Source organism: Tamandua tetradactyla, chromosome 3 (genome assembly GCF_023851605.1).
Source record: "Tamandua tetradactyla isolate mTamTet1 chromosome 3, mTamTet1.pri, whole genome shotgun sequence".
Classification (NCBI taxonomy): Eukaryota; Metazoa; Chordata; class Mammalia; order Pilosa; family Myrmecophagidae; genus Tamandua; species Tamandua tetradactyla.
This window is the reverse complement of record NC_135329.1, coordinates 7,496,573-7,520,158: the sequence shown is the minus strand read 5'-3', so window position 1 is coordinate 7,520,158 and position 23,586 is coordinate 7,496,573. Positions and strand designations below refer to the sequence as shown.

General features: G+C 35.1%; 1 protein-coding gene across 6 annotated transcripts in view; it reads left to right on the top strand.

The window, feature by feature from the left end:
• ITSN2 (intersectin 2) overlaps window positions 1-23,586 on the top strand; it is a 217,109-nt gene that overhangs the window by 99,219 nt on the left and 94,304 nt on the right. For 5 of the 6 annotated variants that reach the window (XM_077152256.1, XM_077152254.1, XM_077152255.1 and 2 more), the window contains exons 9-16: window positions 1,855-1,918; window positions 2,466-2,603; window positions 3,067-3,152; window positions 3,921-4,183; window positions 6,720-6,869; window positions 10,886-11,026; window positions 11,993-12,080; window positions 20,036-20,175. In XM_077152256.1, the coding sequence (XP_077008371.1) occupies window positions 1,855-1,918; window positions 2,466-2,603; window positions 3,067-3,152; window positions 3,921-4,183; window positions 6,720-6,869; window positions 10,886-11,026; window positions 11,993-12,080; window positions 20,036-20,175 (1,070 nt within the window). Of the gene's footprint in view, window positions 1-1,854; window positions 1,919-2,465; window positions 2,604-3,066; window positions 3,153-3,920; window positions 4,184-6,719; window positions 6,870-10,885; window positions 11,027-11,992; window positions 12,081-20,035; window positions 20,176-21,200; window positions 21,282-23,586 lie in introns of all 6 variants that reach the window. The other variant, XM_077152259.1, reaches the window with a different exon arrangement.

The following is a 23,586-nucleotide window of genomic DNA, read 5'->3' as shown; positions in this document are numbered from 1 at the left end:
TCCTCAAATCTCACTTCCTATATTAAATCTACTGAGGATTAATTAGTTTAGTGAAGTTAAGAACTATTTTCGGTGTTTTTTTCCTTGGGAAATTTATATTTAGTGACCACATAAGAAAATAGAATGGAAAAATTTTGAAGTTATATAATCTAAGCATTCAACTACATGTTATAATACATGGAGTATTTGAGTTTGTTCCATAAAGTGTGTAGCTTTGATTATCAGGTCCTTTGTTCAGAGCTCGGCAAAACAATGGGTTTAGCTGTGTCTGTGCTGGCTTATTAGGGGTAGCTGTTGCTGAGGAACAATTGACAGATGCACATTCTTGCATGCAGAGTTGTGTTGAACAAGCCATGATTCAGGCTGAACCCAGAGTAGGGACTGAATCTTCTACTACTCACAGCTCAGTCACCTGGGAGTGGTAAGTACAGCATCTGCTTTATTGACTAGGACACCATTCTAAAGGAGCTTCAGGATTTCATCCATGAGCCAGGAAGCCACAGACTGGTTCACCAGGGAGGGAGTGCTCCTCTGAAGCAGACAGAGATTTTCCAGAACGTATTCCTAGGCCTTCCCTGTGATCGTTACTCTATGAGTTCCAGATCATGAAACCTTTTACAGAAACATAATTTTGATCACTGAGGGAGAGAAGAGAAGTTGAATGGTTTACTACATATTGTAAGTTGTTCAATAAATGTTAGCTATTATTATGAGAAGCAGTCACATAAGTCCCCATTACACTTTAGATAGAGGAGAATTTTGGATTACAAGTTTATTCATTACTTAGCACATATTTATTAAGCATCTGTGTACCATTGGGTATACACTGGTGAATAAAGCAGCCGAGGGTTTTTATATTCATAATGGTGGATACAAACAATAAGCGCGTAAACAAGCAAATAAATGCTACATGACATATGAAGGAAACAAGCAGGAAATATATTTGATGATAAGGTGGGCGAGAAAGGCCTTTCAGAGAAAGTGACGTTAAATTGAGACTTACAGGGTAAAAAGGGTCCAGACAATGCAATGACATACCTTGACTTGGGCTTGATGTTGGATATAGGTGTATAGGAGAAGGAGAGATGAAGACTGAATCCAGTTTTCCAGCTTGAGCCACTGGGTGGGCTTTGATGCTTTTTGTAGAAAAAGAGATACTCAGCAAGATTGAGTTTGCAATGAAAATTAAGAAGGGGCTGTCAGTGGAGATTGAGAGAAGTTTTAGATGTATTTGGTTTGAAATGCTTGTAAGATATTTAAGTAGATTTTTCATTTGGATATAGAAGTCTAAACTCAGAGGAGAGGTTTGGGCTGGGGTTATACAGTTGGGAATCATCAACCTCTCTATGCTATTTAAAACCATGGAAATGGATGTGAGCACAGAGTAAGAAAAGAGCGCCCTGGACCAATCCTTGGGGAATTTCAGCACTTTCTGTTCATTTCATAGTGGAAGAGTAGAGACAAAGGAACTGTCAGAGAAATAAGAGAAAATCTGAAAATGCATTAAGGAAGTTGTGTTCTGAATTGCACTGACCGTACATAAAGGCCTGAGAGTTTGGGCTGGTGGCTTTGTCCCTCATGTCTGTCACTTATCTACTGTTATCTCCCTTAAAGGACAAGGGGGAGCTCTTGACTCCACTAATTCTAGATTTTGAACTCCTTGGGACAGTGACAGAGTTTGTTTTGCAGTATTACTACTGAATACTCAGTACCTGGCACATGGTAAAATTTTTCTGTTGTTAAAAGTTCCTGGGAGAGCAACAGTTTTACTTTGTAGGTACAGTTATTATGGTTTACATGACTTTAAAAAGACTAAAGGATTTTCTTTTCTTTATGGTTTTCCTGCTTAATCAGGTTTTCAAGCTAGAAATGCCCTTCTTCAGTCAAATCTTTCTCAAACCCAGCTAGCTACTATTTGGTGAGTTTGTCCACTAATTTTGCTTTAATTATATATCCTCTATTTTAAGAAAGATTTGGTTAAATCTTCCGTAAAAGTTTGTGACTCAAAGATTGTCCATAAAAGCAACCATTTGAAAGTTAATGTAACCTTGAAAGCAAATCTAATTGCGTAAAATGCTGTTCTTGAGAATTTGGCATTTGATTATTTTACGAGTAGAGCTATTGTTTGCTTTTATATTTGCCTTCTATGGAGAATCAGAGTACATCTCATTTTTAATGTATAGCTAAATGTGATTTGATAGGTGAGTTAACTGAAGACAAGTCACCTTCTCAAAAGGGATACTTCTTTTCTATTTCAAAAGCTTTTCCCCTTTATTTTGTGATATGAAAATTAAAGATAAAAATCAATTCACTCTTTCTGTATGTTTACATTTTATTGAGATATGTTAACCCAGCTGTTTTACCATCATTACTTATATTCTTAGAATAAAATATTAAACTGTGACAATATTTTACTCCAGATAGACTTTCTTTTTTTAAGTTCTAAATTTTCATGTTCTCTTTAGGACTCTGGCTGACATCGATGGTGATGGGCAACTAAAAGCTGAAGAGTTTATCCTTGCAATGCACCTCACTGACATGGCCAAAGCTGGACAGCCATTACCACTGACCTTACCTCCTGAGCTTGTCCCTCCATCCTTCAGGTGAGTACCTCCGGAGGTGGAGGCATGTTTTTAATCACATGGCAGGTGTGACTGTTACTTTGGAATATCTGGAGCCCTCTTCTGTAGTTCAGAGAAGAGTTAAAGATTTACACTGACATTTTATTTTAATGTTTCATAACCTATACTGGAAAGGAGTACAGGATTGTAAGTAGATGTGTTCTTACCATTTTATGGATAAGAAAATTGATGATAAAAGAGATTGAGACTAAACTTGCCCAAGAACAGTAATTAGCTAAAGCATAGTTTGAGTTCTAATCTGTCTTGCTTCAAAACTCAAACTCTGCTATACATTTGTAACTATAGACCATACTGTATTTTAAATGTCTCTAACATTATATTCTAAGTATCAAATTACTTTAATCATTGGTAGTATATAATACAGTTTAGTCTGAAAATTCCCAGACTACATGATGCTAAATTTGTTTCTTGTTCCTTTCCTTAGGGGAGGAAAGCAAGTTGATTCCATTAATGGAACTCTGCCTTCCTATCAGAAAATGCAAGAAGAGGAGCCTCAGAAAAAATTACCAGGTACCCTACCTAACTAACTTGTTGTTTACCTTAAAATATAAATGAACTTTTAGAATTTTTACATTTCTTAGCATTTTATATTCTATACCGGATAAACTGATGGATATTGATGTCCTTAAAATTAAGATAGTCAGAACTATGATGAACAGTATGAAGAAGAGACCACATATATATTTAGCAAGACTGTAGCAATCAAAGTTAAATTATTTCTCCCATTTTAAGAGTGATTAAATCTTTATTTAAAATTTTTAAAAATATTACTTGAAAAGGTAAATATGTAGATGTTAAGAAAATTGTCAGATGTTAATGAAATATATCAAATAAAAAATATATAAAAAAACAACAATAAGTATATGAGTATACAGCTTTGTTTGTCCTGGAAGAAAACGTAGATAAAAAAGTTGGAAAGGTATTCCATTGGCTGGAATAGTAAGATTATTTGTCTCTTGCATGTATTCAAGCTTAGAAATTTGTGTATTTTGGATAGAGTATGTATCATGGGACTATATCTCAACCAAATCTGCAGATTCAAAATAAATAATTAACCAAAAGAAAGAAAAAGAAAGTAAATCTTTAACCAAAGAAAGTAAATCTTTTTAGAAGAAAGTAAATATTTTCATGTTTATTTATGGGTTAAAATTATCCTTAGGAGAAGTATTCAGAGAATAATAGGACTCAAATTGACACATGGCATGAATATGTCAAAACCAGATTATAGATTCTATAGGTTCTTAAAGTATGGGAATGCTTACAATATGCCTTATTTAGTTACTTTTGAGGACAAAAGAAAAGCCAATTATGAGCGAGGAAACATGGAACTGGAGAAGCGTCGCCAAGCCTTGATGGAGCAGCAGCAGAGGGAGGCAGAACGCAAAGCTCAGAAAGAGAAGGAAGAGTGGGAACGAAAACAGAGAGAATTACAAGAACAAGAATGGAAGAAGCAACTTGAATTAGAAAAACGCTTGGAGAAACAAAGGGAATTGGAGAGACAACGGGAGGAAGAAAGGAGAAAAGAAATAGAAAGACGAGAGGTTATTTAAAAATTTTTATTTTCTAAGAAAATGATTATACTTTATAAGTTAATTACATTTTATTTGATAAAAAATGGTTATCTTTGAATTTTTTTTGTGGCTTTTTCTGTGCATCACTTCATTCTTACTTATCTTGTACAAATCTGAGTCTTTTTTTTCTTCTTGAAATGAAAAAGAGTTCTTGCTTGTGAGGGGTTTTCATGGCTGTTAACTGGCAGAGAAAGCATCTCTGCAGGTGATCTCTCAATCAGAGAAGGCCTGATAGCAGAGCTGACTTGAATGAAAAGCTAACATTGGAAAGCCAAGGAGGGGGTCAGCGCAAGCAGGTTATTAAGGAAAATATACTTAGGATCTAGATTAGGAGGGCAAGGAATTGGAGAGGCAGAAAGATGACCACAGGAATAAAAAGTCTAGAGAGGAATCAAGAGGATGATCTTGCACAGGGCCTTGTAATAAAGATTGTGATGTAGGGGTCCCTGGGAAGATTGGCTGTGTCTTTTTTTATTCAGATTTTTTTTTTTAAGAGAAGTTGTAAGTTCACAGTAAAATCATGTTCCTAAATACTACCCTATTATTATGCTATTGGCATCTTCATCGCAATTGATGAAAGAACATTTTAATAATTGTACTGTTGACTCTAGTCCGTGGTTTACATTAAGGTTTGTGTTGTGTTGTATAGTTCTAGGTTTAAAAATTTTATTCTAGTAAGATATACAACCTAAAATTTCCCCTTTTAACCATATTCAAATAAATAATTCAGTGCCATTGATTACATTCAGTATTGTGCTACCATCCCTACCATCCATTACCAAAAATTTTCTGTCAACCTAAATAGAAACTGTATGATTTAAGCACTAATTTCCCACACCCTACCCCCACCCTAGCTTCTGGTAACCTGTATTCTAGTTTATGACTCTCTAAATTTGCTGATTCTAATTATTTCATATCAGTGAGATCATATAATATTTGACCTTTTGTGTCTGACTTATTTCACTCAGCATCATGTGTTCAGGATTCATCAATGTCGCATGTCTCAGAACTTCTTTCCTTTTTACAGCTGAGAAATATTCCATTGTGTGTTTATATACCACACTTTGTTTATCCATTCATCAGTTGATAGAACTTGGGTTGCTTTCATGTTTTAGCAATGGTGAATAATGCTGCTGTGAACACTGGTGTGCACATATTTGTTCAAGACTCTACTTTCAATTCTTTTGCATCTATACCCAGAAGTAGAATTGCTCAGTCATATGATAATTCTGTAATTAACTTTCTGAGGAAAATTCCATAGCAGCTACACCATTTTACAGTCTCACCAGTATTGAATGAGTGTTTCTATTTCTCTCCAACACTTGTTATTTTCTTAATAGTTACCATTCTAAAGGGTATGAAATGATATTTCACTATGATTTTGATTTGCGTTTCCCTAATAGTTAATAATACTCAACATCTTTTCTTATGCTTTTTGGTCATATATTTATCTTCTTGGAAGAAATTTCTATTTAAATCTTTCACCCATTTTTTAAATTAGATCATTTGTTGTTGTTGTTGTTGTTGAGTTGTAGGATTTCTTTATATATTCTTGATATTAAACCTTCATCAGATTTCTGGCTTCCAAGTATTTTCTTCCATTGTGTAGTTGGTCTTTTTACTTTCATGATAAAGTCCTTTGAGGCTCAAAAGTTTTAAATTTTGATGAAATTTTGTATATGTATTTTTCCTTTGGCTGCTTATGCTTTCGGTATTATAAACCATTTCCTAATATAAGGTTATGAAGGTGCTTCCCTATATTTTCTTGTGGGAATTTTATAGTTCGGGTTCTCATAGTAAAGTCTGATTCATTTGCAGTTGATTTTGTATATGGTATAATGTGGGAGCCCACTTATATTGTATCACATATGAATGTCCAGTTTTCCCAGCACCAGTTGTTGAACAGACCATTCTTTCCCAATTGGGTGACCTTGGCACTCTTGTCAAAAATCAGTTGGCCATAAATGTGTGGCATGATTTCTGAACTCACAGTTTGATTCCATTGGTGTATCTCTATGTCCTTCTGCCAGTGTAACTGTGCTGTTTTAATTACCGTGGCTTTCTAATAAGTTTTAAAATTGGAAAGTGTGAGTCCTCCAACTTCACTTTTCAAGTTGGCTTTAGCTATTGAAGAAGACTGGCTATTTGAAAGGGCCAGGATGGAGCCCAGTAAGTTAGTATGGCACCCAATAATGTAAATAGAAATTTTTTTCTTCCCTAATACTAGAGATGTAATTATTTGTTTAATAAATGTATTTTTTAAGTTACCCTTTTGTTTAGTAAGAGAAAACGAACTGCAACAAGATGATCCTGTGAAGCAAAGGTCTTGTTGGGTGAACCCACTCTGGAAGTCTTTAGTTGAGGCCCATTGATAAATTAGGCATGCGCAATTACCCTTAGGCACTAAAGCCCACTAATTGAAAACTGCCTAGTCTTTATCCTGTTATACCATCAGCTTTTGAATGATGCAAACTTTTTCATTGAAAAATTAATATGTTATTCTTAGGCAGCAAAACAGGAACTTGAACGACAGCGTCGTTTAGAATGGGAGAGAATTCGTCGACAGGAGCTTCTCAACCAAAGGAATAGAGAACAGGAAGAAATTGTCCGGTTAAACTCTAAAAAGAAGAATCTTCATCTTGAGTTGGAAGTACTGGTATGGCCAAAGTTTAAGTGAAATTTTTGTGGATCATGCTAGGATTAGTTGTTGAAAAATGCCATTAAAAAAAATATTTCATGAATAAATTATGTTTGTATGTAATTAAATAGTCATTTTCATATGTGCTATTAATAGACTGGGCTGTATTATTTACTGAAAATATCAAAACTCAGAATGCCGAGAATTATGTAATAGTCTCAGTTCAGATGCTGATTAGCTGAGTACTGTTGGGCAAGATATTTCCCTTCACTTTGCCTCACCCTGCCCCTCTATAAAATAAAGGATTGAGTGGGCTGAGTAATTTCCAGTTTTCACTTTGTCTCTGGAAGATGGATTATAAAGGAATAACCATAAAATAGGAGAAAGGAAGCAAAGGTGACAGGACAGTGCACTCCTCTCTCTGATTCTTTGTATACTTCACAATAGAGATGATCCACATTTATTTACTTCATTTTTATTGGGCTTTATCTGAGATTTGTTTGGGAAAAAAGGATTCTACTACTAAAAATAATTATTTAAAACTGCTTACCTAAACAATATCTTAGGATTCCTTTTAGTTCTGTAGGTGCATGGTTCTTAGCTAATTGGTCACTATACTTACCTATTTTTTGCATATCACTTATCAGAGGGCCAAGTTGTTTAAAGGATTTAGAATGCAAGGTGAGATGATCTTAAGGGTCTAGGTAGGGCATACTGTTCTTCTCCCACCCTAGAATCCCACAGGCCTCATAGAATTGTCAGGCTTTACAAAAATGCATGTGTAGCTATGTAGTAGAGCCAGATCTTATTCGCTTGTCATCTAACATTTTATTTGACTGATGACTTAGTTTACATTATATCTTTAGTCAGAAATGTATTATGTAAAGCCTTCAAATGCATAGGAAGGGATACTGCAATTTTTAATCATGCCCTTGTACTGCAATTTTTAATCATGCCCTCGTACCACAAAAGAGACCTAAAAAACTTAACCTCTTTGGGCATATACTTGGACTGTGTATTTTTCTTCAAAAATATAATGGAAAGAGATCTTATGATTGTTTTTCTCTCAATAACTGGAGTAATACACCACACAGTAGCAATAGCATAACATAATGTTCAGTGTCTGGAAAGGTTCCGCACCTATCCGTATTCATGCCAAAGATAATAATGTGAACTCTAGTATGCGCAAGGTATATTTATTTCCTTTTCTCAAATATGAAGCATTCTCTTTAGTAAAACTTTCACTGTTAGTGATTTTTTTTGTATAGTCATCATCATGATCATTTCTTAAAACTTTTGCATCAATTCAGAGAAAGAAATAAAAAGAAAACTGAAAAAAATTCATACATACCATACCCCTTATCCCTCCCTTTCATTGATTACTAGCATTTCAGTCTACTAAATTTATTTTAACATTTTTGTTTCCCCTATTATTTATTTATTTTTAATCCTTATGTTTTACTTGTCTGTCAATAAGGTAGATAAAGGAGCATCAGGCACAAGGTTTTCACAATCACACAGTCACATTGTGAAAGCTATATCATTATACAATCATCTTCAAGAAACGTGGCCACTGAAACACAGCTCTACATTTTCAGGCAGTTCCCTCCAGCCTCTCCATTACACCTTAACTGAAAAGGTGATATGTATATAATACATAAGAATAACCTCTAGGATAACCTCTCGACTCTGTTTGCAATCTCTCAGCCATTGACAGTTTATTTTGACTGTCAGTGATTTTTTAAAAATTTTTATTAGAGAAGTTGTGGACTTACAGAACAATCATGTATTAAATACAGGATCCCAATACACCTCCCCACCATCAGCACTTACAATGGTGAGGAAAATTTGTTACAATTGATTACCTCACTTTTTTTTATAATTCTACTATTTTTTTAATAGTAGTTACATTTTTTTTTTTACAATTGATGAAAGATTATTAAAGTGGTAGTATTAGCTATTGTCCACAATTTACGTAGGGGTATTTTTTCCCCATATTCCCAGCCTATTATTATTTCATGCATGTCTAAATTTTACTACTCATCTACCCATACACTGGATAAAGGGGTATCAGCCACAAGGTTTTTGCAATCAGATGGTCACAATATGAAGGCTATATATATTTATATGATCATTACCAAAAATCAAGGCTACTGGATTACGGTTCAGCAATTTCAGGTATTTCTTTCTGGCTATTCTAATACACTAGAAATTAAAAAGAAATATCTATGGAATGAGTCAGTAGTCATAATCATTTGTTAAATCCTAATTGCTCAGTTATATCTCCTCTCTCTCATTTGATCATTCTCTCAATCTTCAGGGATATCTGGGCAATGACCATTCTAACTTCTTCATGCTGAAAAGGGGTGTCAACATTATGGGGTAGAGGAATGAAACTGGTTGATGTTCTTGGAGAGACCGGTACTTCTGGGTTTCAGGGCTTATTTGGCATAGCAGCCATCTGGAAGCTTTACGTTTCTGAAATAAATAAACTTAATAGGTAAACTTCTATGGAGCCTTAGATAAAACCCAGGGTATGCTTTAGGATTTTCAGGAATACTTTTGGTTGGGGCTTGGCATACTGTGGTAATATGCAGTATCTGGCTGAAATTTGCATAAGCGTAACTGCAAGTTGAGAGTAACCTCTCAACTCTAATTGAAATCTCTCAGCCATTGAAATTTTATTTTGTTTCATTTCTCTTCCCCCTTTTGGTCAAGAAGACATTGTTGATCCCTTGATGCCAGGGCCAGGCTCATTCCTGGGAGTCATGTCCCACATTGCCAGGGAGAGTTAGACTCCTGAGATCATGTCCCATTTAGGTGGAGTGTAGTGAATTTATTTGCGGAGTTGGCTTGTTGAGAGAGGCTACGTTGGGGAAGCAAAAGAGGTTCTCCAAGGGTAACTCTTAGGCATAATTATAAATTGGCTTAGCTTCGCCATTGCAGAGATAAGTTTCATAAGGGCAAGCCTCAAAAATGAGGGCTTGGCATATTAAATTGAGAGTGCCTAATGCTTGAGACGATATCAGGAATTCCCCAGGTGGTGAAGTTTAATAGTTCACATTTTTTCTCCTGTCCCTCAAGAGACTTTGAAAGTATTTTATTTTCTGCCCAAAATACTCTGGGATGTATTGGGGCACTAGAATAACTTGTATAGAACAACACGATCCAATTCCCTATTCTAAATTCTATGTAATTAGGTTGTTTAGATAAACAGACCAGACAGGTTAAATCAGATAGTGTGCTAAAAATTTAAATTGGGGATGAAATAAACATCTCTTCCTTTGATCTCACATGAAACTGAAGTTTTAAAATACAGACAATAGCATCCTTTATCCTCTATTCTGATTTACCTTAGTCCTAACCAGATCAGTTTTATTCATATCTCTGACTGAAGTCACCATCAGTGATTTTTAACCAAGGGTATCATTTTCTCCACTCCACCTTACCCTGCTTCTTAGTTCCATTTGAGAATCTCTGTCCTCTGGTTTATTTTCTGCTTCTCAGAAGAAGAGGAAAGGGTATTCATTGCTTAAAGAAAGGAATGTTTGCATAGAAGAAGAGAATTGTGACCCAAAAGGTCCTCCTGGATAGTGTTTAATTAGATGAAATCAGATAACAACATTGAAGATAAAAATAAAAAGTAAGAGAAGATAATGCTAAATGTCACATGTAAATATTGGTTTCTCCTCATTAGTCTGTGAGATTGTCTCTGATGTTAACATTATAAATTAATGCCTTCATGTGCCTTATAAATGCTGAATTCAAAAAAAAAAAATCCAGTGCATTATGTTTGTGTTTTGTCGTTGTAGCATATTGGCTCTTTGCACTCTAATATGGTTTCATTTCCCTCCAATACTGTCACAAATAGGCACAAATATATTCCATTTAGTTTTAGAAATTCGATGCAGACTGAATATGAATGATAAATGACATTTAGAAGATTTAACTGAATAATTGAATGAAAATATTTTCTCTTGCTCAAAATATTTCCTCTTAGCAAGTTACTGTATACTTACATGATCTTTTTGTAGAATGACAAACATCAGCAGATCTCAGGTAGACTTCAGGATGTCCGACTCAGAAAGCAAACTCAAAAGACTGAGCTGGAAGTTCTAGATAAGCAATGTGACTTGGAAATTATGGAAATTAAACAACTCCAACAAGAACTTCAGGTAACTCCTTTCCTGTTCTGTTGTTCTTATATGCTAATAGTTATTAACAACTCTTTTTCCTCTTTCGGGATCATGAACCCCTTTGAATACCTAATGAACTTCCTTCTTAGAAGAAGGAAAATACCGACAATCTTGTATATAATATCATGAAACCTACAGACCTCTGAAAACTCTGTTACAGACATCTGGCTATGTCTTCTTAATATTTATACATAAATGGAAATTTATCACTTTGAATTTTATCTCTCTAACAAAAATGTTTATACACTTATACATTAAAATAAGATCACTGCTAATAGAAACTTTGACCTAAAGTTACTGTTTTCAAAAGTATGATAAAAACATTGACTATGTCTCCCAGGGATCTGTAATTCTGTTCTTCACCCGTGAAATAGGGTCTGTTTCAGTTTTATTTGTTGCAGAATAGGGACTTTGGAAGCATCCCACATCTCTAGAGTCCCCTTACTAAATTTCTTTTACTGTATGGACTGTCAAGTAGTATTTTTACTTTGTCACAGCAGATATGCATCCACAAAAGCCAACAATATTCCCTATCTGATTTAAACTTCCTCCCTAGTTATCTTTGAGTTTTTAGTCTTTCTTTGGGATATACACGTTCCTTCTTGCCTCCTTACTTATACCATTTAGTGCAGATTCTATGACCAAAGGCACCTCTTAGCTTATGCCTGCTGTCACCCATTATTATGCTAAGGAATGTCAGGCTTCAAGACATACGCATGTTACATACACTTTCTTAATTATGTTTTAATTTCAGCCAGTCACTCAGAAATGGATTTTTGTTTAAAAATTTATATTTTAAATCAGATATAATTCCATCCTAAGTTATTCATAAAGTTGATTACAGTGCTATATTTCAAGAGTGATTAAATCATGTTTTAACTTTTCAGAAATATTTTTGGAAAGCATTACATAGTTTTAATCAGTTACTATTTTTCTTTTTATAAGGAGTATCAAAATAAACTTATTTATTTGGTACCTGAGAAGCAATTATTAAATGAAAGAATTAAAAGCATGCAGTTTGATAACACACCTGGTAAGTCTCTAAAGTTTGTTTTGCCTGTTTTATTCTTTTCTGAATGACTATCAGTTACATTGTTTCATAAAAAACATTTTTTGTTATGAAATAGAACTGTGCCAGTTTGAATATATTATGTACCCCGCAAAAGTCATGTTTTAATCCTAATCAAATCTTATGGGAACCACCATTTTTTTAAAATCCTGATTCAATATTGTAGGGTGGAGGGTTTTGATTAGATTATCTCCATGGAGATATGACACACCCAATTGTGGGTGTGACTTTTTGATTAGATGGAGATGTTACTCCACCCATTCCAGTTCACTGGAGTGAACTTTTTTAATGTCTTAAAAAGAGGAAACATTTTGGAGAGAGTTCACAGCAGAAATGATGTAGATCATCTCATCCAACTTACAGAGTTGGGCTTGGAGAAGGCGAGGCCACATCTGAGCAACAAACGAAATTTTGTGGAAGTAACTCTTAGGCCTAACTATAGGTAGATTTAGCTTCTTGGCTACAGAAATAAGCTTCACAAAACCAAACCTCAAGATCAAGGGCTTAAAGAGAGAAATGAGACAAAATAAAGTTTCACTGGCTGAGAAATTTCAACCAGAGTCAAGAGGTTAACCTGAAAGTTATTCTTATGCATTATATAGATATCTGTTTTTAGTTTGTGGTATATTGGAGTGGCTGGAGGGAAGTACTTGAATTGAGCTGTATTCCAATTGCCTTGATTCTTGAAGATGATTGTATAACTTTATAACTTTTATAGTGTGACTGTGTGATTGTGAAAACCTTGTGTCTGGTGCCCCTTTTATTCAGGGTGTGGACAGATAAGTAAAAAAAATAAGGATAATAAATAAATAAATAATGGTGGGATAAAGGGTAAAAATTGGGTAGACTTAAATACTAGTGGTCAGTGAGAGGGAGGGGTAAGGAATGAATGAGCTTTTTCTTTTTTCTTTTTATTTCTTTTTCTGGAGTGATGCAAATGTTCTAAAAATGATCATCATGGTGTTGAATACACAACTATGTGATGATATTATGAATGACTGTACACCATGTGTGGATCGTAAGTATGTGAAGATTTCGCAATTAATAAAAAAAAAGATCATGGGCTTGGCCCATTGACTTGGGAGCCCCTAATACTTGAGACTGTTTCAGGGATTCTCCCAATGGGAAAGCTTAAAAAGTGCCATATTTTTTCTCCTGTCACTCAAGGGACTTTGCCAGTACTTTTAAATTAACTGCCCGTCATAACTCTGGGCTGTATCTAGGTATTACATTAAGCTATATAGAATTACAAGCCCTCATTCTCATTCTGGGCTCCGTGTGTTTGGGTTGTTCAAATAATCTATCCGGACAGGTTAAGTTAGATTATGTGCTACAGAAAATTTAGGATTTGGACAAAATAAACCTCTCTTCCTTTGGTCTTATAAATGGGTGAAGTTCTACGATGCAGACCATGTCTTCCTGACCCCTGCGTTCTGCATCGCCTTAGTCCTGACCTGATGGGCTTTTCTCTTATCTCTCATTGAAGCCTGACCTCTGTTTTGGTTTCTTTAACAATTGTTTTATGTAGCAATGCCGACTTTCAGAGCTCAGAACTCTACCTCTGAGTCTTAGGAGTCATACAGGTAGCCAAAATTCCAGGGAGATACCAAGATATACATATGTAGCACAGCATCTCAAAATCTAGAAATAATATTAATAACTCTGGACTAAATGTCACTGCTATAAACTTAAAATATAGGCCCCAATTTTCTTATAGGTATTTTCTAAAAGAGACCATATGGTATTTGTTCTTTTGTTTCTAGCTTATTTTGCACCACATAATGTCCCCCAGGTTTGTTCACTAAATCGCATGCCTCACGACTTCTTCCTTTCTGCACAATATGCTATCATATGTATATACCACAGCTCACCATTTTATTTCTCAGTCAGTGTATCCTTCAGCTACCTCCATTGAGCATCATGTATAGTGTTCAAAGTCAACAATCCGTGTCTCACATTATCCTCACTTAGTTGTAGAATCAATTTTCAGTGCTCCAAAAGAAAAAATGGATAAACACACCCTTACCAAATAGAGAGTCCAGACCTCTCCTTAACTCTTCTCCTCCCCAGCCCTCAATTATTTACCCTTGGTATTGCTGTGATACTGTTGATGTCTTCCTATTAAATATAGATCATAGCATGCAATAGTAGTTTTCCCCCATACCCCTCTATTATTGAGTCTTTGTACAAGATTCATACTTTCAAAACAGTTCATGCAATAACTTATATGTATATAGTATTAATTGGTGGGATACATGCTGTATGTAACCCCTTTCAATCATTTCACCTTCATGAGGTTTTCTGAGGAACCACCAAACTGTCTTCCTTAGCGGCTGTGCCATTATACATTCCCACCAGCAGTACATAAGTGTCCCAATTTCTCCACATCCTCACCAACATTTGTAGTTTCCTCTGTTTGATAGCAGCCGTTCTTATAGGTATGAGGTGATATCTCATTTAGTCTTGATCAGCATTTCCCTTATAGCTAATGAAAGTCACCATCTCTTCATGTGCTTTTTAGCCATCTATATTTGCACTTCAGAAAAATGTCTGTTCATATCTTTAGTATATCTTGTAATTGGGATGTTTATTCTTTTGTTGTTCAGTTGTTTGATTTCTTTATGTATATGGGATCTCAAACCTTTATCTGAGACGTGATTTCCAAATATTTTCTCTCATTGAGTTAGCTGCCTCTTCACCTTAAATTCTGTTACTTTTTAAAATAGCATTATTCTGTTATAATAACATTTTTGGCCTTTTAGTTAAAAATTTCAAAATAGTATGAAAAACTTGGCAAGATGTTAGAGCATTTCTTAGGCCAATTTTTTTCACACAATAGCCATAAATAGTAATTGTAGTATACCTTCCTATTTTGATAGTATTTTTAATTTATATCATTCAAATATCAACCAAATAAAATGTTAGACTACAATTTAAAAAGATCTAGCTTTGACTCTACCACAAGATTACTTGTGCATTTTGGGAAAAACCCTGCACTAATTGTAAAGAATTGTTCAGGAGAAATCTTTACTGTGGGACCAAGCCTATGAGATTCTGGGGCAACTGTGTACAACAATGGTAGGCCCAAGGAGAATGGTATGCCCTTCCCAGACTCTGGATATCATCGCACCATGTGAGTCATACAAAGTTTTATCATCGTGGCCCTTTCTTTGACACCTGTAGAAGAAAATACTCTGAGGTGATTTTTTGTTGGCCAAAATCCCAATCAGTAAACTGAAAATATCTCCATGTTAGATTACAAGCCAGTTACAATGAAACAGAAGGAAAAATTATTTGAAGAAAAGTAAATCTGCAAATCTTATGTTGGAACTCGCTAAGGTATCCTAAATGTCTCCCATTGAGTCTTTCCATTCCAGGGCTCTTTGTTGTACTGTTGCTATTTAGCAGGTCCTGTAAATGGCATCCCTCTTTGCTCCAGTTCTGAACAAATTGAGAAATCCGGTGAAGGAGCAAGGCATATGAGAGCCCAAAATATACCATCTCATTATTGATAAAGCTGATGCTGGAGAGTGTAATTTGTGAGCAGTAGAGCTACTCCTGTAAAACATGGAATGCACGAACAAAGCAGAATACAGGCTTCTCATGGGCAGTTCAATCTCAAGAAAACAAAAGATAGGAAGGGGCAGGCTGTGCATGCCTCGATCCTTATGATGAGCTCACCATTAGTGAAAGGCAGAAAGAAGCTGCAATTGTTGCATTAGAGATGGGCTCGTCACATGGAAAAAACAGCATAAATAGAGAAGTTCTCTTTTATGAACTCCTCTTGTTATGTCTGTCATCTTCTACTTGATGCAGTTCGTCCATGTCACTTCTCACTCTCCCTTGTACCCGCCTGTTTTCTTTGCTATTCAAAGTATATTAGGCCCTCATCCCCACCCCATCTCTTCACAGGCATTCCAGAGACAGGATGAGCCAGCCCTCCTGATCTGTGCAGTGGCAGAAAGTATATCCTCCTCCTCGTCACTTTTATTGCTGTTTGGATTGTGATGGAATGTGGAATATGTTTCATTGGCAACCTGGTAGAGTTACTCTTTCCCCGTGGAATATGATCCAATTCAGCCACCGTGTTCTAGTTTGCTAGCTGCCAGAATGCAATATACCAGAAACAGAATGGCTTTTAAAAAGGGGAATCCAACAAGTTGCTAGTTTACAGTTCTAAGGCTGAGAAAATGTCCCAATTAAAACAAGTCTATAGAAATGTCCAATTTAAGGCATCTGGGAAAAGATACCTTGGTTCAAGAAGGCCGATGACGTTTGATGTTTCTCTCTCAGCTGGAAGGGCACATAGCGAACATGGTGGCATCTGCTGGCTTTCTTGTGGCTCTACCAAAAGGGATTCTCTCCAAAATGTTTCCTCTTTCAAAGGATTCCAGTAAGCAATTCCACCTCCGTGGAAATCATCTGATCAAAAGTTACCACCCACAATTGGGTGGGTCACATCTCCATGGAAACAATCAAAATGCTCCCACCCAGCAATATTGAATGAGGATTAAAGGGCATGGCTTTTCTGGGGTCCACCACAGATTCAGACTGGCACACGCCATTTTTGTTTTTCTTCTTTTGTTGTTGTTGTTGTTTGTTTGCCGTTTTTGTTTTTGTCCTTTGGTTGTTGTAATCCAGTGCTAAATAGGAAGCTTTTGTTTGGACTTTGTAAAATACCCTGCATCTCTCAATAGCCCTTTCTCCATACCAGTTACTTTAAGATCGCCAGCCATGTGTTGGGTGGTTTCAGGTATTATTTCTTCTAATCTTTACAATAACCATGGAGGGAGAGTTGTCGTTTCCATTGTGCAGTGGAGAAAAACTAACATGCAGAGAGATTAAGTAGTTACCCCAGAAGGCACAGTGGTAGTACTCGAATTCAGGTCTATCTTACTCTAAAGTCTACTGGACTAAAATATTGTTTCTTTTCCTTCTAGTTTAGCATAGTGCTCATCTATATAATATCATTGAATTCAGCATTGAAACATCCATTGTTAGTGATGCTCATTTTGAAGACCGCTAAGAATGAATACTTTATTTCTGGTTTTTTTTTTACATTTGCTGTCTCCCAACTTAACTGGACCCTGAACTACTTGAGGATAGGACCCATGCTTTATTCTTCTTTTAATTCTTTTTTTATTGCATGTAGTGCAGTGCCTTGCATTTAAGAGATGTTAATTTAATGATTAGCTATTTGCTGGAGTACTGGAAAACTGTTAGAATTATAAGAAAATTTAGCAAGGTACCTGGATACAAAATCAGTATATAAAAATTGGTAATTTTACTGTACATCAAAAAGTATTTAATTAGAAAATATCATGAAAAAAATCATAGTCACATTAGCATTCTTGTTATGAATAAACAGCTATAAAGTTTTACTGATGTATGTAAAAGATTCCAGAATAAATAGAATAAACTAGCTCAATACTAGAAAGAGGTCAGTTCTTTCCTTAAAACTTGGCAAGATAATGCATACATTCGGGGGTGCAAGGGTGGTTCAGTGATAGAATGCTCACCTGCCATGCAGGAGACCCAGGTTCTATTCCTGGTCCATGCAGTTCCCCCCACAGAAAAAAAAAAAAGCAAAACAAACAAAAATTCAACAAATGGTGCTACAATAAATGTGACCCCACCATACAGCATACAAAAAAAAGAAAAGCTTAGAACAAAAGAAACAAACCATAAAAAAGATAATGCACACATTCATCTGGAAGAGAAAATGTGCAAGTTAGGCAGGATTTTGAAAAAGGAAACCATAAATGGGGAGAGGAAATGAGTTTGAGTCCCATTGGATATTGAAATATAAATTAATAAGCTGTAACTCCTAAAATAATGTGTTATTGGTCAGAAAAAGTAATGGAGCAGAACATAGAGTCTAGAGACAGGTCTATAACTATATGGTAATTTAGGATAAGATGAAGTTTGCATTTAACATCATTTGGTTAAGGATGGCTTTTCAGTAAGTGATTTGGGTACAGTTGATTATCTGAAAGGGAAGGAAGGGATGCTCTTATCTTACTCTACATACAGAAATAAATTCTAGATAAAATAAGAGTCTAAACATAAAAAGTAAAACTAGAAAAAATCAGTATACATGTGATCTTGGTGTGAGGAAAATCTCTTTAATATGCAGAGCCATGAAAGAAAATATTTATATACTAAACAACTTAAAAATGAAGAAGTTTAGCATGATGAAAGATAGTAAAAAATTAAAATTTTGAAATACATATAATAAAATAATAATTTAGGGCTTCAAATAATAAGACAACCCATTGTAAAAATGGACAAAGGATGAAACCAGGCAAGTCACATATAAATAGATGCGTATTCAATTTGACTAGTTATCAGGAAAACAAAAAATTAAATGACAGTAAGATTTATTTATTTTTTGCCAATTAGCAAAACTGAAAAAAGATTAATGGTATCCAGTATTGATGAAGATATGCAGAAACAAGTACCACTGGTGTCATTTTAAATTAGAATAACCTTTTTGAAGGGCAGTTTGGTGGTCAATAATTCTTTCTGTCAAAATTTAAAGTGTACATATCCTTTTACAGAGCGATTCTTTTGCCTTTCACATGTGCATTAATATTCTGTACAAGGATATTTATTACTGCTCTTTTATGTAGTGGTGGAAAATAAAAAAAAAACTAGATACCAATCATAAAAGGAATGGATACCTAAATTATGGAATAGCTGTAATGTAGATAACCATGAAACAGTTTTATAGAATGATTTTTATAGAACTAGATATGTATGTCCTGATTGATAAGATGTATTATTAAATTTAAAACAAGTTGTAAATCAATGTAGACAATACCATCCCAATAAAATCTCATGAAAATAAATATTTGACTATGCACATTCTAAATGTAAGAATATATCATTTAAATTTCGAGCTGGATTGCTGAACTTTTAAAGATACAATAAAGTTTCAAAATAACTATTTAAATAGATAAGTAATGTTGCTATTTTAATATATTGTAATGCAATCTGCATCATATATTTTCACCTAATTTCTCTACACCAGTTTGAATTTGAAGAAAAAAGGTAGTATAAAAGGAAACCCTCCATTCTTGCCTCCCAAACTAAATATTATGATCCAGTTAGTAATATTGACCAGACTCTAAACTAATGGTTCATTTAACCAGACAGATGGTCAGATGCTTTAGATCCCTGGCTGCTAAAACAAATATCATACAATGGTTGGTTTAGCAACAGGAATTTATTGGCTCACGGTGACAAAGGCTGGAAGAGTTGCTTCTTCTTATCATCGTAACTTCTGCCTGGCCAGCAATCTTTGGGATTATTTGTTTTTTTTTCATCACAGGGCAATGCACATGGCCCTTTCTTCTCCTTTCTCCTCCGAGTTCCACTGACTTCCAGCTTCTGGCTGCTTCCCATGCTTTCTTTCTCTCTTTGTCTGAATTTCATTTTGCTTGTAAAGGTCTCCAGTAATCCAGATTATAGCCCAGCCTTTTTCACTTAGACTACACCTTAACTGAAGTAACATCCTCGAGACTCTGTATACAATGGGTCCTTACCACAGGACCAGAGGTTAGGACCTGAACTCTGCAACCCCCCTTTTGTGGGGGATAGGATTTAATCCTCAACATTTGCCTCTTGTATAGAGGAAGAGCCTGAGGATTGGGTTGATGAAATGTTTTACCCACAGCAGAACTACAGATCAAATCTTTGTCCTTTTGAGTGCAGAACAATTTCTTAATAACCATTTCCCTTCCCAGGATATGATCTGGGAGGGGGAATAAATACCGTGTTTTTTCTCTTCTGCTGGTTCATTGTGAATATACATACTTTGTCTATCTCTGATTATACCAATTTGGCAGTGACTGTCAATTACTGTTAATGACTGGAAATTTCTACCAAATGTAAACTGTCTGATGTTTATATTACAGATTCAGGGATCAATTTACTTCATAAAAAATCATTAGAAAAGGAAGAGTTATGCCAAAGACTTAAAGAACAATTAGATGCTCTTGAGAAAGAAACTGCATCTAAACTATCAGAAATGGATTCATTTAATAGTCAACTAAAGGTATTTGTCTTCGATTTTCATTTTTAGTTAGCTGCCTTTTATCTTCCTTATTTTGATTTAATAGAATGAATGAAGCTAATATTGTTATATGTAGAACATTTTTATTATTTATATTATACTTACTATTTGGAGTTGTCAGATTACTTTTAGTGTCCTCTATAGACATTGTAAACATTGTATCTTATCACTAAACATACTGTTTACCAAACTTCCAGTTTTTGATGACTATGTGCTATTTTATTGGCATTTATACATTTCAAGAACAATTGCCTCTGTTAATACTACAGAATTATTCTTAGCCAGTGTGATCTTAGCCAACTATCCTAAAATGAAAATGTGGAAAATTTAAAGTAGTTCTAAGTTATAGAAGTTCCTTTTAATGTACTAAAATCTTTTTTTGCTTCTTTATTACCATTTAATTAATCTATATGAAATAATGCTCTAATCAGTGAAAACCAAACCATAGCTTAACTGTAGACTGCATGAAGGGTAAATTCACGATTCATTGTTTGCTGCAGTGGCAGAGCTGATGTCTAATGTATACAGTTTGCTTGTAGTTTGATCATTCTGTGCAGTATTAGTTGTATACTGAAACTGTACCTATGAAAGAAGATAAAGATAAAAACCAAACTAATGACACATAATTCAAACTTGGTAATAGTCCTCAGTTATTCCTTTGCTAATTCAGCATAAAGTATTTAGAGCATAAAGTGTTGCATAGCTTTACAGGCAACTATCTCTTCATGTGGCTTTTATCTTGCTAATTTATTTAGAATAACATTAACACCAACTAATGAATAAGCAGCATAATTATAAAAAGAAACTGGTGGCTTCAGTTGGGAAGGAGAACTTTGACCTGAATACTGTTAACAAAACACAAGCATATATACCTTAGAAAAATACTGTAAAGAAAAAAAAAGTCATTTGTCATTGATGGACAGCAAGCCAGCCAGGTTATCTCCCCTACGTATTTTCTTTTAATCTGTGCATAGTTTAATTGGCTTTTTATCTGCCTTATCTTACAGTGTGGGAATATGGATGACTCTGTTCTTCAGTGCCTTTTGTCTCTGCTAAGCTGTCTCAACAACCTCTTCCTCTTACTTAAGGTTATTTTCTAATATCTAGCTCCTTTTCTTTGAGTTACTTCACTGTTTTTTTTTCTTTTAACTATACTATTCTTTGCATTTATCAAGTTTCTTTGTTTAAAATAACACACAATATATAGACCTTTTTTCTTTCTGCTGCCTGAATGTCTTTCTGCTAACTGCCTGTCCGAGTTTAATGCCAGAAATCAGTAAGGTGGCCCAGACGAGCACAAGACACTTAGAAATATAAACTGGTTCCCTTACAGCATCCCTTCCAGCTGGGTTGACTGAAGGGATGATTTCAGTTCAGTTCAAAGAAAAGCTAAAGAAATGTGAGATTAAATAATTTACTGATATGACTGAAAATAATTGTTTAAAATACAATTTAGGATTTCTGAAATCTAGGGAAATGTTATGTCATGTATACGTTATGCTGCTTCCTAATTCTTCTTTTAGGAAGATCTTAAGAAACTAATAAGGGGCAGTTTTAATTAGGTCTAGTTATTAGGGCTTATAGTTAGAGCTGCTTACAGGGCATGTTAAATTGCTTAAAACATTGTATAAATGAATAATTCACTTTGCCATATATAGCATTTAGAGTATTAAAATACTTAAAGTCCTATATGAATATTTTAAAGAAAGGTACTTTATATTTACCACTTGCTGACCCTAGAAGATATTGATTGTATATTCTACTCCCTGCTAAACTATATTTCCATAGGATAGCTCCATACATGTACCACAGTGAAGACAGGAACATAAGTAGAGCTCATTTGTTACCAAAGCAAAAGTCTGGCAAATTGGAAAAATGGTCCAGTATATGACCCTTTACGAGTATGACACAGAACCTTAAACCTAAGTTCCTTCAGCTATAAAATGAGGCTTGATGATAATTTGTGACTATGTTAACACACATAAATCTGATTTTTTTCAGTTATCATTTGCTTCTCCACAGGCCAGCAGTTTATTCTTGTCTCTTATTTTACTTTCTTCCTTCTGCTTCCTGCCTTCCAGCCTTTCACTGCTTATTGATACTTTCATCAGAGGCAATTTTGTAAACTAAAGGGGGAAGAAAACTGTATTGTCAGAGTGGTCAGGAAACCTACTCTGAAAAGCAAAAAAGAGGCCTTTTGTGGTCGGCATTATAAAATGAAACAGATCAATTAACATAGTACTGAAAAAATATCCCCTAAATTTGTCAACAGAGAGATTTTTGGAGACTTTGCTGAAAGTGCCATTTCAGTTGAGTGACAAGCAGAAGCTGGATTGCAGTGAATCACGAGTGAATGGGAGTGAAGAATGTGGCAGAGCAGAAACAACTCTTGGGGGGATGTGTGTTAGGGTTCTCTAGGGAAACAGAACCAACAGGAAATATATATGTGTGTGTGTGTATTATGTAAGTATTATGAGATTTTTTTTATAGGAATTGTCTCACGTAACTATGGGGATGGGCAAGTCTAAATTTCATAGGGCAGGCCACAAGCTCGGAACTCCTATGAAGGTTTTTGATTAATTTCCCAGGAGAGGCTGCCTGGTTGAAGTAGAGATGGAAATTCTCCCTTCTGATTGCTGAAATCATCACTTCCTCTTTTAAAGCCTTCAGCTGTTGGATGAAACTTCTCTTGTTGTTAAAGGCAATCTCCTCAACTGATTGTAGATGTTATCAGCCATAGATCAGTCAATTTAACTGGTGATTTTAAATCCATAAAATATCCTCACAGTAACAATCTGGCCAAGGCTTCCTTGAGCAAACAACTGGACATTATAACCTGGCCAAGTTGACTTATGAATTAACCATCACAAGGGGAGGGTGAGAAGAGAACATAGGGTGACAGGAAGACATTTTTAGTTTAAGAAAGACTTGAAGGAGACAGTAAAGAGAGACAGGAGGGAGAGAGAGATTGAGATTAAGATTGAATATATAGATCATAGAGGGCATTAATTGATAAAACCACAGACCCTGGGGGAATCGATTAAGATAGAATACAGAGCATAGGTTGAAAGATTAGATGAAAAGAATACTTCTTCCAATAAAATAAATGGGGAGAAGATAAGTATGTGCAGTTAAATTTTTTGGTAGAAGCCGGGAAGGTGACACCTCCAAGACTTAAAATCTGAAGTTTGACCATTTCAAGGAATCTTCCTTGATAGTTGAGAATGTGGAATAATCTCAACCTAGAATAAAATAGGTGGCGATGCAGGAAGTTATTGATTTGGAGTTGAGAAGATGAGGGAGTTACAGTGTGATGGTTTAGCAAGGCAGTCTTATTAGGTGGTACTGAGGAAAATAGATAGAAGGTTATGAAGTTTGAGGAGAGAAAAGTAG